At 34.4% G+C, this 21,608-nt stretch overlaps 4 protein-coding genes and 2 long non-coding RNA genes across 10 annotated transcripts; 2 read left to right on the top strand and 4 right to left on the bottom strand.

Moving 5' to 3' along the window:
* Window positions 1-823: 823 nt before the first annotated feature.
* On the top strand, window positions 824-5,327 carry LOC126368038 (L-2-hydroxyglutarate dehydrogenase, mitochondrial). 2 transcript variants are annotated; one of them, XM_050011896.1, is made up of 5 exons: window positions 824-960; window positions 1,374-1,634; window positions 1,896-2,774; window positions 3,047-3,267; window positions 3,582-5,327. In XM_050011896.1, the coding sequence occupies exons 3-5, from the start codon at window positions 1,987-1,989 to the stop codon at window positions 3,773-3,775; spliced, it is 1,203 nt and encodes a 400-aa protein (XP_049867853.1). In that variant the 5' UTR covers window positions 824-960; window positions 1,374-1,634; window positions 1,896-1,986; the 3' UTR covers window positions 3,776-5,327. The 2 variants fall into 2 exon arrangements, with proteins under 2 accessions (XP_049867853.1, XP_049867852.1); XM_050011895.1 differs by having other exon boundaries at window positions 825-960; window positions 1,374-1,754.
* On the bottom strand, window positions 5,325-6,653 carry LOC126368085 (post-GPI attachment to proteins factor 2). Its single transcript, XM_050011969.1, has 3 exons — window positions 6,133-6,653; window positions 5,835-6,053; window positions 5,325-5,654 (listed from the first exon to the last, which is right to left on the bottom strand). The coding sequence occupies exons 1-3, from the start codon at window positions 6,542-6,544 to the stop codon at window positions 5,527-5,529; spliced, it is 759 nt and encodes a 252-aa protein (XP_049867926.1). The 5' UTR covers window positions 6,545-6,653; the 3' UTR covers window positions 5,325-5,526.
* A 2,022-nt stretch (window positions 6,654-8,675) lies between these two features.
* Window positions 8,676-11,650, bottom strand: LOC126368110 (uncharacterized). 2 transcript variants are annotated; one of them, XR_007566534.1, is made up of 2 exons: window positions 11,474-11,650; window positions 8,676-9,504 (listed from the first exon to the last, which is right to left on the bottom strand). It is a non-coding gene; the product is annotated as an uncharacterized LOC126368110 (long non-coding RNA). The 2 variants fall into 2 exon arrangements; XR_007566533.1 differs by lacking the exon at window positions 11,474-11,650 and adding an exon at window positions 10,156-10,255.
* A 1,855-nt stretch (window positions 11,651-13,505) lies between these two features.
* LOC126368005 (reticulocyte-binding protein homolog 2a) lies at window positions 13,506-18,018 on the top strand. Of its 3 annotated transcripts, none has more exons than XM_050011842.1 (8): window positions 13,506-13,671; window positions 14,602-14,648; window positions 14,746-15,708; window positions 15,797-16,014; window positions 16,118-16,263; window positions 16,494-16,877; window positions 17,224-17,378; window positions 17,639-18,018. In XM_050011842.1, the coding sequence occupies exons 1-8, from the start codon at window positions 13,558-13,560 to the stop codon at window positions 17,778-17,780; spliced, it is 2,169 nt and encodes a 722-aa protein (XP_049867799.1). In that variant the 5' UTR covers window positions 13,506-13,557; the 3' UTR covers window positions 17,781-18,018. The 3 variants fall into 3 exon arrangements, with proteins under 3 accessions (XP_049867799.1, XP_049867800.1, XP_049867798.1); XM_050011841.1 differs by lacking the exon at window positions 13,506-13,671 and adding an exon at window positions 13,945-14,064; XM_050011843.1 differs by lacking the exon at window positions 14,602-14,648 and having other exon boundaries at window positions 13,616-13,671.
* On the bottom strand, window positions 13,895-14,681 carry LOC126368114 (uncharacterized). Its single transcript, XR_007566539.1, has 2 exons — window positions 14,617-14,681; window positions 13,895-14,347 (listed from the first exon to the last, which is right to left on the bottom strand). It is a non-coding gene; the product is annotated as an uncharacterized LOC126368114 (long non-coding RNA).
* Window positions 18,019-18,174: 156 nt separating the features above from the next.
* LOC126368082 (uncharacterized) lies at window positions 18,175-20,801 on the bottom strand. Its single transcript, XM_050011966.1, has 6 exons — window positions 20,459-20,801; window positions 19,879-20,085; window positions 19,661-19,738; window positions 19,353-19,529; window positions 19,169-19,272; window positions 18,175-18,765 (listed from the first exon to the last, which is right to left on the bottom strand). The coding sequence occupies exons 1-6, from the start codon at window positions 20,668-20,670 to the stop codon at window positions 18,725-18,727; spliced, it is 819 nt and encodes a 272-aa protein (XP_049867923.1). The 5' UTR covers window positions 20,671-20,801; the 3' UTR covers window positions 18,175-18,724.
* Between the last annotated feature and the right edge of the window lie 807 nt (window positions 20,802-21,608).

Genomic DNA, 21,608 nt, shown 5'->3' with positions numbered 1-21,608 from the left:
CCAGATAAACGTAAAATCAGTAGAAAATAATACCGAACCCAGAAACAAGACCTAATGACCTCGTTTTTTAAGTTAGGGCTTGGTTCGTAGGGTTAAAAACATGTGAGAGATTATTCATTAAATTATTTATTTTTTAATTTTATACAATATTTTTTACGTGATGCAAGAAATGGTTTTTACATCGGAGGCACACACTTCTTTAGATTTAGACGGGATGAATCCATGCCCTTTAATATGCGATTTACACACAAAGAGATTCAAAAGTTCACTTCTTGGTGTATCTTTTAAATTAATTTCGTTTTCGAGACACTTCCGCCACTTATTGAGTCTTTTCTCGGTGCATGGAAAATGATGCAATGAAAACAGCGCCTGGTCACGAATTTTTGCAAATACAGCACTCGCGATACATTTTCGAAAGAAAATACATGCGAAAAGATTCACTGGGCTTTGTATTACAAGATAAAGTGGAGAAGATAAGCACAAATACACTTCACTCGATCACACAGTTTGTCATCTGTGTCGGCCATCTTTGACAGTACTCCGGTAAAGATGGCCGATAAAGATGGCTGTCACCGCTAACCAATCACAGGCCAGCACAATTTGTCATACATCGTTAAAAAATATGGCGCCTATCGACAACATTCGTTCTACGCAGATTTCACGGCGTGGATACAACAAAGTACCTATACTTGATACTTGGTCTTTGGATGACAATGACAGCTCAGTGACGTTCACGTTTCTTTTTTACAACTTTTAATATTTTAGAACAAATATTATCTGTCCATTCAAATACTTGGTACTTGGTCTTGTAATAAATGATATATAATCGATTATCGGACAACACTACTACAAAAATAAAGTCAAGAGCAAAGGAAATGTACTGAAGACTAGGCAGCATGATCTTTTGGTCGTCTTTGCAAATGGGCAAAAGAAAAAAAAGTAAAGTCAGTTAAAATCAAGGTCAAAAGGCTTTTCGGCGGGAAACGGGAACGGGACAGTTGCTTTCTTCATTGAGTAATCTAAATAATTAATACGAAGTGGTGTTTTGTGGTTAATAATCGCATTAAGTTAGTCGGAAGACATTCGCGAGTGTTATTATATTGGAGTATTCAATAAACAAAGTGTATCTGCCTATTTTCGCTTCGTGCCGGGAAGCCGCTTCATAACTCAAAAGTTTATGCGGACTTTTGAGTTAATTCGTTTGGGTTCGGAGTAGGAGTCTACTCCGAGGGTGGGGGCTTAGGTTTCATCATCATCACCTTTCATCATTTCATTAATCATCAAGAAAAAAAATACGTAAGACATGGCTGTATGGGCATAGTTCCCTTTGCCTTACCCTTCGGGGAAAAACAAAACAAAAAAAAAAAATCAAGGTCAAAATTGAGAAGAAAATACTTCAATGACAATGAATGTAATAAAATAAATAAATGATAATTTGATTAGTGATTTCGATATAATATATGACGCTACCAGTATTCATTACTTTTGTTGTATAAAAATTGTTATCAGCGGCATATGTATTTGTATCTGTAACATCTTCAAGTTCACTAACTTTAAGTGGAGCATTACGTTTAAAAGTGTTATCAATATAATTGGTTTTGCTATTGTCTCACGGCTAAATCAGTAGTCTAGAGGTAAAACATCTTGTAATTTGTTCGACTTGAAATAATGACGACGATAAGTAAATTAGGGTTTCCTATTGTGTCTTCAAGGAGTCTTCCTTTAATTTCAACAGTACATCAAAAAGTGCGAAGGTAATCTTTATAATGTTCTGAATAATTCATTTAAAAAGTACCTAGTGAATAAACTAAAGAAGTGCTAACTAACATTGTAACTCTTTGTCCAATATTTTTATCTAGGTATATAACTATATAAAACCAAAACCAATTTTTCAGGTACTATAACAAAAAATCACCAAATCATGATTTTGATGTTGCTGTCATTGGTGGTGGAATTATTGGTTGTGCATCTGCCAGAGAATTACTTATGAGACATCCATCTTTAAAAATTGCTTTAGTGGAAAAAGAATTCCAATTTGCTCACCATCAAAGTGGCAATAATAGTGGAGTAATTCATGCAGGTATATATTATAAGCCAGGATCTTTGAAGGCAAAGCTATGCGTAGAAGGTATGAATTTAGCATACCGGTATTTAGATGAGAAACATATACCATATTCCAGATGTGGCAAATTGATAGTAGCCACTGAAAGAGGAGAAATTCCAAGACTACTTGATTTATATGATCGTGGAATCAAGAATGGTGTTAAGGATATAAAATTATTAGATTACAAAGGAATGAATGAAATAGTGCCAAATTGCCAAGGTTTACAAGGTCTTTGGTCTCCTAATACAGGCATTGTAGAATGGGGAGATGTCACCAGATCTTATGCTCAGGATTTTATGGAACGTGGTGGAAAGACTTATCTTAAGTTTGAAGTGAAACGTTTAACAGAAGCAACCAGCGGAGATTATCCAGTTACTATAACTGATGATAAAACAAACACTATTAAAGCCAAATATGTATTGACATGTTGTGGATTACAATCTGATACTATTGCAGTACTAACTGGTTGTGCTGAAGATCCAAAGATCATTCCATTTAGGGGAGAATATTTATATCTTGTCCCAAATAAGCAATCACAGATTAAGACAAATATTTATCCTGTACCTGATCCAAAATTCCCTTTCCTTGGAGTACATTTGACACCAAAGCTGGACGGCAGGGTTATTATTGGGCCAAATGCAATTTTAGCATTTAGCAAGGAAGGTTACAGGCAAGTTTATTATTACATCCTTAAACATTAATAATAACTTATTTAAATAATAGCCATGATTTATTTGGTTAACTTGAAAAAGTGAAGTAGGTATCTAACTTTAATAATAATGTTTAAAATGTATCAAGGCCATTGTTATTCTATTATCTTGAGTTAAGTATATTTATCACACTCTGTGCTAAAATGTAAATAATGAGATAACTATAATTTATCAGCTGTGATGTGATGAGAATGTTTACAAAATTTACACGAAATGTATGTATTATTTACAGATGGACAGATTATAATTGGAAAGAGCTTAAAGACATAGTTAGCAGCCCTGGTTTCCGAAAATTGGCGGTTAAATATGCAGTTTTTGGTTTGAAAGAAATGGCAAAATCTGCTGTAATCCCCTTACAAATGAGAACAATTCAAAAATATGTTCATGACCTGAAAGCAGCTGATGTGATAAGAGGACCCACTGGAGTCAGAGCACAGGCCATGGATAAAGATGGTAAGTAATAAATAATCCTCTATGATGTCTAAAATGTTCAATATAACCCATATAATATATTAGAATCACACATTTATTGGCAAATGGGTTAGTTAGTTACTACCCCAAACACCAGCACCCTGCAATGAAGCAACATTGTGAAGTAAGCTGCACAGCCACTCTGGTTCATTAAGGGGAGGTCTGTGCCCAGCAGTGTGATGTAGGTATATGGGTTAAGTTGTTATGTTTTGTGTGTCAAGTTTTGTCTGAAATAAAAGTTTTTATTATTATAAATGAATTTCTGGCTGTTTGCGTAATTACCATTTCTTTTTCAGGGAATCTTGTGGAAGATTTTGTTTTTGATTCAAAGCCAGGCTCTGAAGGTGTAGGAGCTAGGATACTGCACTGCAGAAATGCCCCTTCCCCTGGTGCTACTTCAGCTCTGGCCATTGCAAAAATGATAGCAGATAAAATGGAAGATCAGTTTCGCTTAAGTGCATCCCATTTAAGGATAAAGTCTACAGTTTAAGTACTGATTAAACATTTCTACAATACTCGATTTTTAATAGATAAAATAGTGTTTACTGATGCATTTCAAATGTTGCCTGACCTTTACACTTGGTACTATATAGTATACATATATTTTATACTTTCGTAGCTGGGTACCGATAATCAAAAAGTTAATTGCTAATCTGTTGGTGAAAATAATAACTTTGTAAAAAATTATCGCAATTTAATGTTAAACACGTCGGTATTATGACGTTGCGTTAGTAATTTATTTATGGGTTTTCTTTGCGCGTCGCATTGATTCGCGAATCGTGAATATCCGACTGGAAATCGAAAAAAATTACTAATGCTAATGAGTCCGTTGTCAATTTTTAGAGTTATTTATTCTTATTACTTAATTGTTAATTATCGCTTTAACGGTTTCGCGATCATGTGCCCAGCTACGTATACCTTTTTTATATTTTTTTTATTGAAACTAACTGTAAAATGAGCCATGTTATCTTATTTAATAATGAACAAAAAGAAAAACCTAATAGGTTGAAATTATGTTATTGATAGATACATGATTACATGCAGGTCAATCTGGGGATTTCATTGCGACAGACTACCACATTTAAAAATGTAGCTAGTACTATCATAGTTAAAACGAATAATGTGGTGGAAAACTCGCAATTTTTAAATTTTCTAAGAATATTGTTCGTACCCATAAGAATTAAGAACACTCACGTAGTGAGACCACAACTCCCAGGTCGCACTCTAAGCCACAGAATTCAAATTTATTATGCATAACGTAAAAATATAGCATTTTGAGGATAACCATATTATGCCTGAGAAATTGAGTTTTCTAAAAACAGAAGGAAATCTGTAACTGGGTTGATTTGAATGTTAGATGGCAGCCACATCCATAAAAAGATCTGTTAATAGACCCTGGTCGTAAACACACCCTGTGAAATTGAGATATACTCCACTAAGTACATGATTTGAAACTTTTGTTAATAATATAGTTAAGTGTAGTTGTATTCCTTTAAATCCATGTTTACAATTAAATTATAAAGTACCTACTTATCAATTCCCATTTTGGTTCTCACAAAGTTGTATAAAGCTTGTTAGTATAATATTAAGTTTTCATATTTTATTTAAATGTGTAAATTACTTGTTATAATAAGGTTCGTAAGTTTGACTATTACAAAGAGAGATAAGCAGCTATTTATTTTAAATACTAATAGCCTTAAATTCTGGAAGTTAGTCAGCCATTGATTTTTGTAAACTTTTTTAAAAAACTTTTTCTACATTTTATAAAAATGTATCTATTTTATTATAAGGGATGCATTTTATATTTTACTTTTTATATTTGACTTTGTTTAGGCTAAATGTTATATGTGGTGCTAATGAAAGATATATGATAACAAGTATCAGATTCTTTTTAGTATTTGATCCTCTGTACCAATAATATTATTAAGTGTGAAATCTAATGGTACATAGCTATGATACAAAGAAACCTTAAACTTGCTATCATAAATCATTTTGTATGAAAAATACTATTGATTTACCATTAATAAAATATGTTAAAATTATATTAAGATTTTATTTTTTATACCTATATCCAAACAAGTAACATTGCCATTTAAGAAAACTTTCCATATTTAAACAAACCATAGTGAGCATGATTTAAAGCTTTGGTACATTATACATTTTGTTCAAACTTATGTGATTGAAAGTTCAACTTAGTTGTATTTTTTTTTTTATAAAAAATATGTGATAATCTTTATTCACTCATTCTATAACTAAGCCACTTTTTGTAAAATATATATAACTGATCTGTAGGTCATACACAGTAGTTAAGTGGAATATAATATTGCTGATAACCACTATATACTCTGCAAATCCAAACATGGAGTACACTGAAAAAACAAGTAATGTTAAATATTAATAGAGGTTCAAAATTTAGAATTTAACAAGGAAAGAAAGACATATCATTTATTGATTGTCATAGTGAATTGGCTTTAAAAGCTCCAGGTGTCACACCGTATACAGTTATATTGTGGGGTGTAAGATACATTCGTATTAATTTATGGACTTACCATAAGGCTCACATAGTTTATTATGTCTCAGGAAGAAGTAGGCTGCAAATGCAAATGATCCCACATTTACAAAGAATGCTCTCCATTTTAATTTGACTGAATACATCTCCTTGTTTGACACTGTTGGCCGTCTTCTATATTTTGTAAGCATCATACATGTGAAGAACATGTAGAATATGGAAGTACCAATAAATGTTTTGAAACATGTTTCATGAAATGCTGGAAAAAACATTCAACATCTCAAATATACATAATTCAATTAAAATGATCTAGATATAATGTAATTAATGTTACTTACGGTAATGAAGGGAAGATGTCCAATGTGTGAGACCTATCAAAGCTATATTCTCCATTATATTAAGAAATAATGCTAACTTAGCTACAATAAAACAATTCTCCCTAACGACATTTTTATAATACTGTCCTCGTAAATACACAATAAAAAATCTTAAAGGAGCATGAACATTAATTGCAGTTCTCCATATGGTTCTCTGTGGCTCATAATTACCGATAGATGCTGATATCGATGGGAAGACATTGGGCACTTTACAATGCGTATTATTAGCATTTTCGAAATCTTTGTACATAGTCATCAAGACACAGATAACGAAGGCAAGTAGTGGCAGTGATACTGTGAAAAAACATAATTTTGTAACAGGGACCCTGAAGAAATACTTTTTTCTAGACACATTGTGAAGAGGAAGATACATTTACTAAATAATACTTAATGGAAACCAATGATGTAAGGCATAAGTTTCGCCTTTTTATGGAGTTTTAAATTAAAACCAACTATCAACAAACATATGCTTTCTGTCAATGTCAACATGACAACAAATATGCTATTCGTTCCGTTTACGCTGCGCGATTAGTGAGTGATAATTAAGTAGCAAAATGATATTTAATTTTTAAGCAATATTAGTTGAATTTGAAGTCTATATCTGAATTAAATTAATAGTTATTATAGGTCTATGGTGAAAGTATGTCCTTTTTTAATTAAATTAGAAACATCTCAGGCTCCGGTTATAATACTAGTGATAGATTATTTGCGTGTAATGAAACTAATATATTTGCGTTTCGTTTCGTTCGTACTTCTCGTTTTGTTATATTGTATAGGCTATTTGTATGTATGTATATGTGTGTATGTATGTATGTGTGTGTGTGTATATTTATATATATATTATTTATTATTACTATTTTCTTATTTTATTTTTCTTTTTATTATTGTTCGTGTCATTATATGTTTATTGCACCAGCCCGTGCTCCAATGCATTAACTTCTTTCACCCTAAGGTTGCCTGGCAGAAATTGCTATTTAGCAATAAGGCCGCCTATTGTACTTATGTTTTTATTCGTATGTTTATGTCCTTTGTATATGTCGTTGTGCAATAAAGTATTATTGATTGATTGTACTTCTGTCTTTGGGGTTGGGGTCGGGTCTTTGGGTTGGCTGATTTGCTTACCGCCAGGCTTTTCGGCGGGAAACGGGAACGGGACAGTTGCTTTCTTCATTGAGTAATCTAAATAATTAATACGAAGTGGTGTTTTGTGGTTAATGATCGCATTAAGTTAGTCGGAAGACATTCGCGAGTGTTATTTTATTATATTGGAGTATTCAATAAACAAAGTGTATCTGCCTATTTTCGCTTCGTGCCGGGAAGCCGCTTCATAACTCAAAAGTTTATGCGGACTTTTGAGTTAATTCGTTTGGGGTTCGGAGTAGGAGTCTACTCCGAGGGTGGGGGCTTAGGTTTCATCATCACCTTTCATCATTTCATTAATCATCCAGAAAAAAATACGTCAGACATGGCTGTATGGGCATAATTCCCTTTGCCTTACCCTTCGGGGAAAACCAAACCAAAAAAAAATTGCTTACCGCCAGATTATGAAATATCGATAAAACAATATAATGAGAAAAAAGCGCGGGAAACTTCCGAAATTGGCGGTCGTGTTTTTTTTAGTGAAAATTTAATTTAATTGATTTCGTGTGGGTTCAGTGGAGTAATTCTGTATTATTTTATCTGTTAATTCATATATATATATATATATATATATATTCTTTTAAAATACTTGCTGCTGTGTAGTGGTAAGTGAGTTTTTCTTTTTACTATGGGGGTTGATCCCCCCGACGACCCCGGTGGCGGCCGGGATCGTCATCGCGTCCCTCATGTAGGGATGGAAGTTATTGTAGACGATACATCGTCAATGGATACGGAGGACGGGTCCTCCTCTCAAGTCAGAAAACGTGTAAGACCCTTGAGAAAGATTTGCAAACATTGCAACAAAAAGCGCAAAAGTAAAAATGGTAAAAACGTTTCGGGTGCAGACAAGTGCAATTGCAACTCTGACGAAGACAATTCTCTTTTACCAACAATACCTGATCCTCCACCTCCACCACCAACAGTCACAGTAACCAATCAGCAAACCCAGCAGCAACAGCAAGTTGGTAGGAAATATGTTTCTTCCGACCTAGCACCCTATGTGGTGCATATTCAAAAGGAGCAGTCTACTCCTGACGATCCTGTTTCACTGCATCCCATTCAGTTTGGTAGCGTCCTAAAGAAAAATATGATTAAAAACATAGTGAACGGTAGCTTGAAACGGATCGGCAGAAATAGACTATCCATGGCCTTTTCCACATATTCTGATGCTAACGCCTTTATTGAAAATCCTTGCCTTGCCAGCCATAGTTTGAGAGCTTTCATTCCAACCTTCATTATAACACGGATGGGAGTTGTCAGGGGTGTCCCTGCTGACTGGCCTGAGGATGAGATTTTGGATAATGTGAATGTCCCCATTGGTTGTGGGAAAGTTCTTAAAGCTAGGAGAATAAAAAGTAAAAAAATTATAAATGGGTCTCCAGAATTTACTAACACTGAAACAGTTGTTTTAACTTTCGATGGACAAGTATTACCAAAACGTGTGTTTATGTGCTATACTCCATTGACTGTCGACTTGTACATTTACCCAACCATTCAATGTTACAGCTGCTGCCGTTTTGGTCATACAAAGGCTCAATGCCGCTCCAAGCCTCGCTGCTATAAATGCGGGCAAGGTCATACTGCCGAATCTTGTTCAGTAGAACAAGAGGATGGATCATGTTGTCTTTGTTCTGGCTATCATTTTGCCACTAGTAAGGCTTGTCCTGAATTTTCCCGACAAAAAAATATCAAAGTGTCAATGGCTCAAAACTGCATCTCATATTTAGAGGCTTCCAAATTACATCCCATTGTCTCCAAATCTTTTGCTGACGTTCTTAGAACTCCGCAACATAAACAATCTCAAGATGAGGCTGCTAACCCAGCAGCTCGATTGTCCCCATCTTCCAGCTCATATAAAAAGACAGTTTTCCTTAAGCCTCGTGCTCCTCCTACGCCTTCGGCTGGGTATGACCGGGCTGCACATGCATCCCTTATAAAAGATTATGATATTCCTCTATCTTCACCAAATGGTTCTGCTCTGAAAAATGATAACTCAGAAAATGATAAATCAAACCAACCCATAGCAAAATTAATTTTGTCTCTTATTGAGCTTTTGTTTAAATCCAGTTTAATTCCCACCAATTCTATACCGTCTCACGTTGCCCAACTAATTGAAAACACTGTGTCTATCAATCCCAATAATGGATCAGGTACTCCTACAGTGGAATTGTAGAAGTGCTGCTGATAAAAAACCTGAAATAATATTTTTAATTAATAAATATAATCCCTCAATAGTCTGTCTCTCAGAGACATGGCTTCTGCCTGAATATTCTTTTAGAATATCAGGTTTTAATATTCTTAGGAAGGACAGAGCTAGTGATGCGCATGGTGGTGTTGCCATCCTTATCAATAGTTCTGTTCCTTACCAACAAATATCTCTTCCTCCTGTAAATAATGGTGTTGAAGCCATTGCTATCTCTGTAAATAATGTGTGTATAGTTTCTGTATATATTGCTCATCCTACTGTAGCTTTGTATAGTGAACTCACTAATATATTACAATCTATACCAAGCCCTTTTTTAGTACTAGGTGATTTTAATGGCCAACACCCGGCGTGGGGAGGGTCATCTAGACATATTTTTTATGGAGAAGAAATGTTGGGAATTTTAAATTCTCTTAATCTCTGTATTTTAAATGATGGAACTCCTACTCGGCGTACTGGCCCTGACGAGGGCCCTAGTGCTCCAGATCTCTCTATATGCACGCCTAATCTTGCTTCTATTCTTTCGTGGTCAGTTCACCCTTCTACTTGTGGAAGTGACCATCATCCCATAACTATTAAGTTTCCTTCGTTACATCCAATGATAGCTCCGAAACCTACTCCCCGTATGAAATATAGATTACCTAGTGATTGGTCTGCATTTAGTCAGCAAGTTGACAGTAAAGTTTCAAACCTCCCTTCTGTCTGTATGGGTAATGAGATGGCTTGCTCTGAGGCTCTTGTCAAAGTTATGATTGAGGTTGCAGATGCTTTATTCCCAATTAAAGTGGGCGGCTCCAGAAAAATCCCCTGTCCACCTTGGTGGGACAACGAGTGCACAGAGGCTATAAAAAGAAGGAGGGAAGCAGAAAGGGTTTATTCCTGTTTAATGACATCTGTGAACTATGAGCTTTACTGTCAAGTGGCACGGGACACTCGTAAATTTTTGAAAAAGAAGAAGTTTGAGGGATGGAGAAGATTCTGTAATAATATTTGTCCAGATGTTAATGTTTCTGTTGTTTGGCAAAGCGTTAGGAGATTCAGGATGGGTGTTAATCCATCATCTAGAGGCTCTTTATCTTCAGAGCTAGCTGAACAATTCCTAGATAATCTAGCTCCTTCTTCAGTTCCTGAGTTACAAATTCAGTGCTTTCCAACTTCAATTTCTAATAATTTATCAGGATTAAATTCACCTTTTTCCATGTCTGAAATTAAAGGCATTTTAACAAGTTTAATTGACACGTCACCTGGTCAAGACGGTATACCCTATTCCTTTTTCTGTAACAGCAGTGATAAAACTTTAAATTACTTCTTAAATATTATAAATTCTATTATGTTGTCTGGCAACATTCCTCTCTCATGGAGGTCCCAGTTAGTAATACCTATCTTAAAACCAAAGAAACCTCCTTCTGACGCTTCTTCTTACCGACCTGTTGTTTTATCTTCTGTACTGGCCAAATTGGCAGAACATTTAGTCAAAAATAGGCTAGAATGGTATTTAGAAAGCAATAGATTGCTCTCTGAAAGTCAGTTCGGCTTCAGAAAGGGCAGAAGTACTTCTGATAGTTTGAGTCTGTTTATGACTGACATTAGACTGGCATTTTCAAAAAATGAATCCATCCTCTCTGCTTTTTTAGACATTAAAGGTGCCTATGATAATGTTGTTATTTCTATTCTTCATAAGAAATTAAAATCATTAAATGTTCCGGAAATGCTCACTTCATTTATTATTAGAATGCTGTCAGAGAGATCTATAAGTGTTACATTAGATGGGTCCCAGATATCTAGAGTTGTTTGGCAGGGCTTACCTCAAGGCTCAGTGCTGAGCCCTTTACTATATAATGTATATACTTATGATTTAGAGGATTCCTTAAGTAACTCAGTTAACATTTTACAGTATGCAGATGATCTTTTATTGTATTGTTCAGGTAAATCTGTTTCTAATTTATGTAACACACTTACAACATCTCTTGGTTTATTGAAGGGTTGGCTGAATGATAATGGCTTAGAATTATCCGTTTCCAAAAGCAATGTAGTGCTTTTTTCTCGTATGAGATCTCCCCCTGAAATTAATGTTTTCTATGATAATATCCCCATGCCTGTAAGTTTACAATGTAAGTTTTTAGGAGTTATACTGGATTCCAAACTTACTGGCATCCCACATTGCAATTATATTGAGGCTAAATGTGAAAGGAATCTTAATATTATTAAATGCCTCAGAGGTGTATGGTGGGGCGCTCATCCTACTTCTCTGAGAATCATTTATAATGCACTAATCAGGAGTGTGATTGATTATGGATCTTTTTTGCTGGAACCATGTAGTGCTGCTGCTTTAAATAAACTAGATAAAATTCAATCGGTAGCTTTAAGGATTGTTCTGGGCGCAATGAAGACTAGCCCTATTAATGCAATGCAAGTCGAGTGTGTTGAACCCCCTTTACAACTGAGGCGGCAGTTTCTTTCAGATAGTTATTTATACCGTTGTTTACAACTAGGTGACCATCCACTTTTAACCAAGCTAAAAATCCTCTCTGAAGAAGTCAACTCCTCAAGTTACTGGACTCATAAATGCACTCCTTGTTTAATTAACAGTTTTCAAAAATTACTGGCAATTGATACGCCTATTCACAACTCAATATGTTTCCCTCTTTACACCTCAAACTATGAATCCCTTGTTTATAAACCTGATGTTCGTTTAAACTTGGGTATAACTAAACAAACTTTTGAGGCATCCAATGTTTTCAATTTCGTTCTAGACACTGAATTTGACAATGGCATTGACGGTTGGCATCATGTTTTTAGTGATGCGTCCAAACGACCCACGGATGATAAAGTAGGTGTTGGTATATATCACTCACAATATGATATAGTTCAAAAGATTAAATTACCACCTGAGAGTTCTGTTTTTACTGGTGAAGTTTTTGGTCTGTATAAAGCGGTTGAATATGTACTTTTAGCAAAACTTAAGAAAACTATAATCTTTTCAGACTCAATGAGCGCTCTACAATCTTTATCAAAATTTTTATTTAAGACAAAACTTATTAGTCCATTAATAATAGAAACCAGAAACATGATTGTTGAGTGTGCTGCAAAGGGATTTTCGATTATTTTTGTCTGGATTCCGGGACATAGGGGTATCCGTGGAAACGAACGGGCTGATAGGCTTGCTAATGACGCCATTGATTGTGGAGATATGGCTTATTATAAGATCTACCCTCATGACCTTCTTGCTCTACCCAGAGTGTATCTACGTGATTCGTGGAGGGAAGTGTGGTCTGTCAGTTCTCAAACAAAAGGGAAATATTTCGCTTCTATTCAACGTGAAATTCCTGCAAAACCCTGGTTCTCGCGGTTGCTGTTGGGCAAGACGGCATCGTGCATCCTGACTCGTATGAGATTAGGTCACGTTTGTACGTCTGCTCATCTAGCTAAATTTCATATAGTGGACAGTGCTTTATGTGAGTGTGGTGAGGTGGAGGATGTGGATCACATCTTCCTGATTTGTCCTAAATACGATAATGCTCAACTTTTTCAGGGACTTACACATTTACACATTCCTTTTCCTACTTCTATCCAGATCCTTTTATCTTCAAATAATCCTTCAGTCTATCGTTTATTAAGTATGTTTATTAATACTAATGATATTAAAATTTAACTTCTTCTTTTTATTATTATTTTATTATTATTCCTCTCCTGATCCTCACCTTTTCCAAATTCCGTTCCCTATCCGGTATATTTTATTATTGAAAAGTTTCCTCGTTTTAACGACTGCACAGTAACAATATGAAAAGATAATTATTATTGAAGACTAACTCACGATTTATCACTCAAGATTTGTCATTGGCGCATCGCTAGCCGCGGAAGCCAGAAGAAAAAAAAAAAAAAAAACAATATAATCCTGCGATAGTTTCCTGGTTACCAATTTTTGTAATAATTATTGATGTAACAATATTTCATAAAATAAGTGCTCTAATATATTATATGGTGCCACACGGTCTCAACTTTTTGTGTTTGTACGATTGAACACTGGCAGGCATGCCCAAATTATGGAGGAAATAATACTGAACAAAAACATATTTCATGAGAAAGACTTGGCAAAACTTTCTCCAGATTACACTCCACCAAATACGTTAGTGCGCCTGCAGATGAGAAGCACAATGGTAAGTTATTTTTTATTTAAAGTGCAACTCCTCATTTAAGTCACAAATACTGAAAAGACTTTTGCTAAGAAATTAACTAAACTAATTTTAATTACATAAGTAATCATTTTTGATCACGTTTCAGTCTTACTTAGCCTGTTTATAAGTAATGCGAATAGTTTATATTGTCAGTAAATAATTAAGTGTATGTACTTATAGGTTGTTTAAGTTTATAAACTTTAAGCATGTTCTCACTTTTTTGTTTATTTTTTTATAAATACTTATAGCATTTTAATGATTTTATACTTTAAGCCTAGCTTTGTATCCTTAGTTTCGTTACTGTTCTCATCAAGTTCTACAATCCGTTTTATTTGTGGTAAATCCTGTGATTGGCGAACAAACATTGTACCTACTGTAATTATTCTTTGTTATTTAATAAGCTGTTGGATATTCTCAATAAATAAATAAATTACCAACCTACCTACTTGCCGTTGAATTGTTTTTTAAATAAAGTTTTTAGAGTTAAATAGGTATATCCCGCCGTACCTACAGAAAAATTTCGCCACCGGCGCAGGGACACCTTTTCTTTATGCGGTATTCTAGCGGCGATTATGGCGCGACAGCCCGATATACTTAATGTGCTTATTTATCATCTTTTGGTTTTCACGCCGCGTTTCGCTCCGCTTTTGTAAGACGACTGAAAAAGTACGAAAATTTGAATCACTTTCAATTCCATCATAACTAGACTTTCATAAAGAAAATACTGTATTAAATGTTAGCTGTCTGCTGTGTAGGTACCTATGAATCTTTGACTAAAACCTTTAGCAACAGTAGGTCAAAGTTTCAGGTCTCTAGCATTGAAAGATTTATCGCGAATTCGACGATTTGAACCGACTATTGCTATGGGGACATAACTTTTAGTAATATTTAGTACTAATTACCTACTTACAGGTGAAAGATACTCACGCTCATAAATTGAAAAGCGATACTTGGGAGAGGTTCGTATTTTAGACTTTTTATTTACGCACCATAAATAAAAAGTTCTTTATGTATCAATTTTGTAACATTTAACATAACAAATTCACATGATTTCAGGAAAACAATAAAACGATCTAAAGATTGTTATAAAGTCAACAAAGAAATTGCAAAAATTCGTAATGGTTTTAAGACATTGAATTTAAAGAATCAAATTATGATGAAAAATGCTGTTAAGTTTATAGATACTTTAAAGTCAGAAGATTTCGGAAACACTTACGATGAAGAGTTTGATAACACTCTAGGTCATGACGCAGAGGCATATTTACAAGAAGTTTCTGAGAATCATGTCAGTTTGGTGGTTCAAAACGATAGCGATTTTAAAGTAAAGGAAAAATTAAAAACGACGAAGGTTAATAATGTGTCTAACAACAATAAGAAAGAAAACAAAACCGTGGTTCAACTATTTAATGAAAGAAATAAGCAAATTAACGATGAATTTGATATTGAGAACTTTTTGAAAATTGAATGTACATTTCATAAGCCTGAATTAAAAACCGAAGGCACCGTAAATAATGAGAATATAGTTGACACGAATGATCCTGAGTATACTTTAGACTTAAGTACGTCACGGAAAGAAATTGAACCGGAAGTTGAAGAATTGAAATCCTTATTGATAATGATGGCATTAACTCCGGCATCCAATGAAAAAGATGGCGTAGTCGCTAATAGATCTTTATCAGACAACATTTATCTACAAAATTACACAACGAAAGGAATTTCAAATCATGTTGCACCAGTCGTAAATACTGAAATGCATCTACAAGATGCCGGTAATTGTTTCAACGTGATACCTCTAAAAATACAAATTAATGAACGGCAAAAAGTACTTGCGAAGAAATACGTAGGAAAATGGAAAGATGCCGTTCTTAGAAAGAAGGAAGCTAATTTCCAACAAAGAGCAGAAATTTTAAATAAGTTTTTGGATAAGTTAGCCAAAAAGAAAGTAGATATGAATGAACCTCAGGAATCTGTTAACAAAGCAAAATTATTGGCTCGTGACTTCAACAAATACAGACACAGGTAGTAAAAATGAAATTGCACTTAAAATAAACACATTCTACCTAGTTGTTGTCTTACGTATTCTTAGCTACAATGTGTATTTTTTCAGATATTTAGTACAGAAACATGTAATTGCTCTACAGAAAGCTAAATTGGAAGAGCAAAACAGAATCATAGAAGAACTTAAATATAACAGAATCGTAGAGGCTACACGTCATTCTGTAGATGCTATGAGAGAGGAGGTACGCAAGACCTATTATGATATGGACAAACAACTGAAACCGAAGATAAAATGTTTGACTAATGATCTGAAAATCGATGTTGAAGGTGGCGTATATGACTGCTTATTACTGTATTTCTGGCTAATAACTCCTATGTGACATAGTGCAAGACATACCATAGTAACTTAACATTTTTAATTGGTTTTCAGAGCCTTCGTTAGTTCTACAATGTTTAAAGGTTCCCCAATTTCTGCAGAGAATGGAAAAGAGAGCGCGAGAACGTGAGGAGAAACATGCCATGATACGAGAAAGGAGACAGCAGATGGAAGAAGATCGGATTAGGTTAAAACAGCAGGTATAACCGTGGTATTAAAAACATTAGGTTCTCTCTTTCTGGGGTAGGACAAAATGTGTCTAGCTGAACATAATCAATTTATTTATAATAAAATGGGTATGTCGAGTAACATTCCTATACATAGGTATTATAAATTACAATACATACTAGGTGTAACAACTAAAACATTTTCAATTTCTCGTATCCATCGATAATAAGTAGATTTTTACATAGAAATAACATTATTGTAGGAAGAGTTGGCTAAAGCGCAGATGGATAAAGAAGAAAAAATGAAACGAATGAAAGAGCTAAGAGACAAAAGAAAAAGAGAGAAAATAGATGGGATCCGTAAGAAACAACACACTGAGAGAATGAGGGCTCTTGCTGTGATGGCTCAACTACACTATGAAAAATCCCTATTGGCAAAATATGGAGTACGGCCATTCCGGATTCTGATTGAGATAAAAAGAGATAACATCGAAAAATCTAGGGCTCACTACAGGTTCCAACTGAAGAAGAATGTGTTTCTGCACTGGATGTGGCATACAGAAGACATGTGGTTTGACAGGAATTACAAAGCAGAAGACTTTTACAGGAAGAAAGTTTTACGAAGAGCTTTTAATGCTTTGAAACAGGTACGTACAGTCATCGTTAGGAAGCTGAACGTTTAATGAATATTAAAATCTACAGTTACCTATGTGTATGTATTTGCGTTATCAGAGGGCTTGAACTAAAGGAAAACATCGTGAGGAAACCCGCATTCCCGAGAAATGCATTTTTCGGAGGTATGCGATCTAACCTGTATTGAGCTGGTTTTGCGGCGGGTTGGAAGGTCAGATAGGCAGTTGCTTCTGTAAAAAACGGGACCTGTCAAATCTTCAGGTTACGTAAGCGGACCCTGTGAAAAACGGGATAATGCCAGGGAGATGATGATGAGAGGGCTTGGACTGATGACTTTAACTGTTGTGTGTTTTATTTCAGCATTATCATAATTACGTACTCAAAAAACAAGTCGCAGAAGACTACTATGACTTGTTCGTAACAAATTTGGTCTTCAAAAAATTCCGCAGAGCAATAAATATAGTTAAAGAAGAGAATGAAAGGAAATTTCGAAAAGCCGTTATGTATCACAATTGGTAAGGTTTTTTTTTGTTTGATTCATAATAGTAAGTGTTGAGATGGTTAGAACTATCGATAGTTCGGCAACACTGGTTCTTAAGAAGAAAGTATACGATTATACGGTCTTATTACACTATACGATTCATCAGGCGCGACGCATCGGGTGTATCGATAGGCTTACTCAGGGCCCCGCCCATCCGATGTGTCCGATGGAATGGGGTAGTGTAATATAAGGTCTGAAGAATTTACAAAGATTAACCATATAATAATATTGCAGTGACATCCTCTTCAAGACTTTTACATGTTGGAGAAGTTTGCCAGCTTTGAACACACTGAGAAGAGAGCAAGAAGCTCGGAAGGCGAGATGGAGGGAGAAAGTGCTTCAGGTAGTTCCAGATTACCTTCCACCAGAGGACTGAGCACATACCTATAGAGTCGAACCATGTCTGTCAGCATTAGCACGCTTACAAGCGCTGACGTTCGCTATCGCCTCGTCGATTCTCTCGCTGTTTCGCTTTAGCAAATGACGGTTCTGAGTAACAGAAAAGGATAGAAGTATAGGAAAGTGGGATGATGTGCTGACGAATGTGATTTGACCTATGCTTTTAAATAACAGCTTTATGTTAGTCTTAGAAGTAGTTGTTTCCTCGTATGAAATATTTCTTTAATTTCAGGTATTTCTTTCGCATTCTTATTTATATTTTACTGACATGTAAGTTAAAGTTGATAACGTATTTTTTTTTACAGTATAATAAATATTTTTATGTTCCAGTAATTTTATTAGGGTCTTATAAGAATTAAAACAACTTTGAGTTAGATTGTATGTTCTGTATTGTCATTTTAGCGTACTCAAAGTATCAGTAGGTAAATTAGTGAATAATAATAAAATTTATTGTCATAAATAATATTTGACTTATAAAACATAAGAGAAATCAGTGGCAAATATTATTGTGTAGAATTAGTTGCTTTGAACCAAAAATTGCTTGTGTTAGTGCCTAATTAATTGTTAGTACCACATTTATATTAGATTTTTTTGTACAGAATCTTGTAAACATACTTAAATATACCTTACAAATAAAGAATATTTCTTTGTTTCTATCTATGCAGTATTTATTGCGTATTTAGTGATATATCTAATAATCTACTTGTTAAGGCAGGCTAATAATATCACTCGCTCATTGCAGGTACTTAAGACTTAAGCCATTCTTTAAATTTAATATCTAATAACTAGTGTGTGGACATTCTGTGATAACTAGTTACGTCATGATTAATTTAAACTTTAAAGTTATGCAACTCTTTTCCATAAAGAACAAGGAATTCATTCAGTCTCATGCATGTTCATTTTAAAACCAAATTTTAATCTTCAGACATTCAGTACATTAACATATTTTCGCCACTGCAACTCTGTAAACAGAAAATAAATCTGTTATATTTTACCCCATTTTAATATGACTATAGTATAATAAATGTCAGTCTAATTGACAATGGCCCCGATTCCTGCAGACACCGCCTAATTTTATTTAAAGTTATATCCGTCATTTTCATATCCGTCGAAAAGGAAAGGGACGGATGATTCACAGCTCTTAATTTTAGGAAGAATGAGTAAATGAATGTGTCGGGTTATTGACAGATGTAAAATTTTTAGACGGTTGGTTTAGATTTGTGCTTAAAATTGACGTGTGTTCCATAAATTTTATGCTTGTCGATTACCCGTCCCTTTCCTTTTCGGCGGATAAAAAAATGACAGATATAACTTAAAATAAAATTAGATGGTATTTACAGGAATTAGCACCAATATATTACTAACCTGTATATTTTGGAATGTAGACCATTAGTTGGTGAATTAAAACCAAAATGATGACCAGCGCATAACCCAATCCATATATGCAGGTTACAAAAACTATTGCAGAACTGAAAGTAAAAAAGATATTGTCCAGTGTCTTAAAATTAACTAGATTTAACAATAGAACATGTGTGTTTACTATACTTACTTATAGTATTCATAAACATGATCACAGCTCTCTGGCAATAAAATGTTTCCATAGAACACAAAAGGATGGCAGGCAAATGTCAAACCTAAGTTTGTTCCGTACAGGAGAGTAATCAATGCAAAGACTTGACCCACTAGAAAATAGCTATAATTTGGTCTAAACACACAACAATCCCACCTGAAAATTAAAAGTATGTACAGTGTGTATACTTCTTAAAATGGCTTTAAAATTGAAGCAATAAGAATAAGGTTTAGAAACCAGTTCTTTTAGCAATATTTTCAAGCCCTGGTAGAGAAAAGAAAACTTACCAAATTGAATGGAAGAACTTTTCATTAACTTCAATTTGGCATATTGGACAATAATGCGAGTCCGAAGTTAAGACTGGACTAAAAAATAAATCAATATTTGTGAATTCTATTTTCAAATTTGCTATTACATTATACTACCCTCTGGTTTATAATTGTATATATACAAGTCTCACAGTGCCTTTTAACAAGATATAATAATTAGCTCATGCAGTATTTACCTATAATCCTTCCCTTTCGATGCTCCTGTTAATTCATATTCAGCTACTGCTTTCAAACGATAGAAGAAGTATCCAGTGCACAAAGTAAACATCAAGAAACCAAAGTTCTCCAACATAGTTATCTGATAGGACTTCAGTACATGAATCTGGTACACCAAGTACATAGTTACACCTGAAGACAATGTCCATGAAAAGAAAAATGGTGATCTGCAAAGAGAAACTGACTATAACAATTATAAGTATAAGAATATGATAAGTAAAAATAATAGTACACATACATACATAAACTCACGCCTATTTCCCACCGGGGTAAGCAGAGACTATAGAATTCCATAAAAATAATAGTAATATCTAGTTATAAGTAGGTCAATTCAATCGGTTGATAGTTATTTGCTCTTAACATTTTATTATCTTTACAGGAAAAAGACTAGAAGTAAAAAAATATTTAAAAAGCACTTAATTTTACTCTTTACGAGTAATATTAATATTATTCATTTCAAACAAGTTTTATAAAGTGTTTATGAAGGGCCAAATTGTTCTATGAACTTTTAAGAGAAAATCAAATGAGGTCACCATTTACCTGTTCTTAGCCCTTGGTCTTGATAGTACGTATAAAGTACCCATAGCTATGACCACCATAACGATGACCGTCACAGTAAAGGAGGTGGTTGCCGTTATAAGCAGCAGTGGCAGGATCATAAACGGTAGAACAGCATCCATATCCACTTTCTTGCTACCAGAAAACACCGCACCACTTACTACGTCTCCAAGTGTTATAGAACTTAGCGTCATTGTTTGTATTTTTATTATAATCTATGTAGTTAATTCAATATTTTACGTTTTCTATCAATACCAAAAGTATATTAGTACTTTCTAAATTATGAAATATAATCTAGCGCATTTGTTTACGCAGTTTGACTTTGACAGTGTTTGACAGTGACAATTAAAAAGCTTTTTAAATTCCGCCATAAACAAGAGCTGCAGCCTACACATCCTTATCTGATGTAATTTGGCAGTTCATAATTTTGATAGGCTGCAATGAAGGACTTTCCCCAAAAAAAGAAATAAATGGTGACCCTTGTTAATAGGTACACCCGGCACAATACATTTTCCTCCTATTATTATTCTGATCCAAATAAACAAAAGTAATAATAACATAATTCTGAACCATATTTTATTCAAATATCAAGCAATTATTACTTTTATATAATACACTTCTCATCAAAAAAATCGAAACACCTTGCAAGTTTACGTTTTGTCAGGATTATCAGAAAAATGTGTACATTTAGGAATAAATGTTAAATGTCGTTTAATAGTGAGTAATATGAGCTTATCAAATCTTAATGTTAATGTTCTAAATTTAAATGAATTTTTCATAGGTTTCGTATTTTGTTAAATGAGTCATTTTTATTCCGTATGGAGTATAAAGGAAATGGATAAAACAACACACGTAAATGAAAAAAAAGCTAAAAAACGTTTATTTAATAACTTGTATTCCCTCCCCGAGCTCTAATTACTGCTTCCATACGGTTCTTCATCGATCGGATGAGAGTCACGATCACATGCTGTGGTATATTGTCCCATTCCTCTTGGATTGCATCTTGCAGCTGGCTAAGTGTTTCTGGGGCAGGATCTCTTGCTCGAATTCGTCTCTTTAATTCATCCCACAGATGTTCAATGGGATTCATGTCCGGGCTTCTTGCTGGCCATTCCATAATAGAGATATCGAC

The sequence above is a fragment of the Pectinophora gossypiella genome, chromosome 7 (assembly GCF_024362695.1).
Source record: "Pectinophora gossypiella chromosome 7, ilPecGoss1.1, whole genome shotgun sequence".
NCBI classification, from domain to species: domain Eukaryota; kingdom Metazoa; phylum Arthropoda; class Insecta; order Lepidoptera; family Gelechiidae; genus Pectinophora; species Pectinophora gossypiella.
Note: the sequence above shows the minus strand (reverse complement) of the source record. Positions and strands in the feature narration are given on the sequence as shown.

Excerpts from the sequence above, each read along its gene's own strand:
- LOC126368038 (XM_050011895.1), top strand. The coding sequence starts at position 1,669 with ATGACGACGATAAGTAAATTAGGGTTTCCTATTGTGTCTTCAAGGAGT. Across the intron at positions 1,755-1,895 it reads GTACATCAAAAAGTGCGAAG|GTACTATAACAAAAAATCAC; the intron begins GTAATCTTTATA and ends CCAATTTTTCAG. Across the intron at positions 3,268-3,581 it reads ACAGGCCATGGATAAAGATG|GGAATCTTGTGGAAGATTTT; the intron begins GTAAGTAATAAA and ends TTTCTTTTTCAG.
- LOC126368085 (XM_050011969.1), bottom strand. The coding sequence starts at position 6,544 with ATGTATCTTCCTCTTCACAATGTGTCTAGAAAAAAGTATTTCTTCAGG. Across the intron at positions 6,054-6,132 it reads GACATCTTCCCTTCATTACC|CATTTCATGAAACATGTTTC; the intron begins GTAAGTAACATT and ends TGTTTTTTCCAG. Across the intron at positions 5,655-5,834 it reads TAAACTATGTGAGCCTTATG|TGTACTCCATGTTTGGATTT; the intron begins GTAAGTCCATAA and ends TTGTTTTTTCAG.
- LOC126368005 (XM_050011841.1), top strand. The coding sequence starts at position 13,945 with ATGATTTTATACTTTAAGCCTAGCTTTGTATCCTTAGTTTCGTTACTG. Across the intron at positions 14,649-14,745 it reads AAAAGCGATACTTGGGAGAG|GAAAACAATAAAACGATCTA; the intron begins GTTCGTATTTTA and ends ACATGATTTCAG. Across the intron at positions 17,379-17,638 it reads GCCGTTATGTATCACAATTG|TGACATCCTCTTCAAGACTT; the intron begins GTAAGGTTTTTT and ends ATAATATTGCAG.
- LOC126368082 (XM_050011966.1), bottom strand. The coding sequence starts at position 20,670 with ATGACGCTAAGTTCTATAACACTTGGAGACGTAGTAAGTGGTGCGGTG. Across the intron at positions 19,530-19,660 it reads AAGTTCTTCCATTCAATTTG|GTGGGATTGTTGTGTGTTTA; the intron begins GTAAGTTTTCTT and ends TTTAATTTTCAG. Across the intron at positions 18,766-19,168 it reads CTACATTCCAAAATATACAG|AGTTGCAGTGGCGAAAATAT; the intron begins GTTAGTAATATA and ends TTCTGTTTACAG.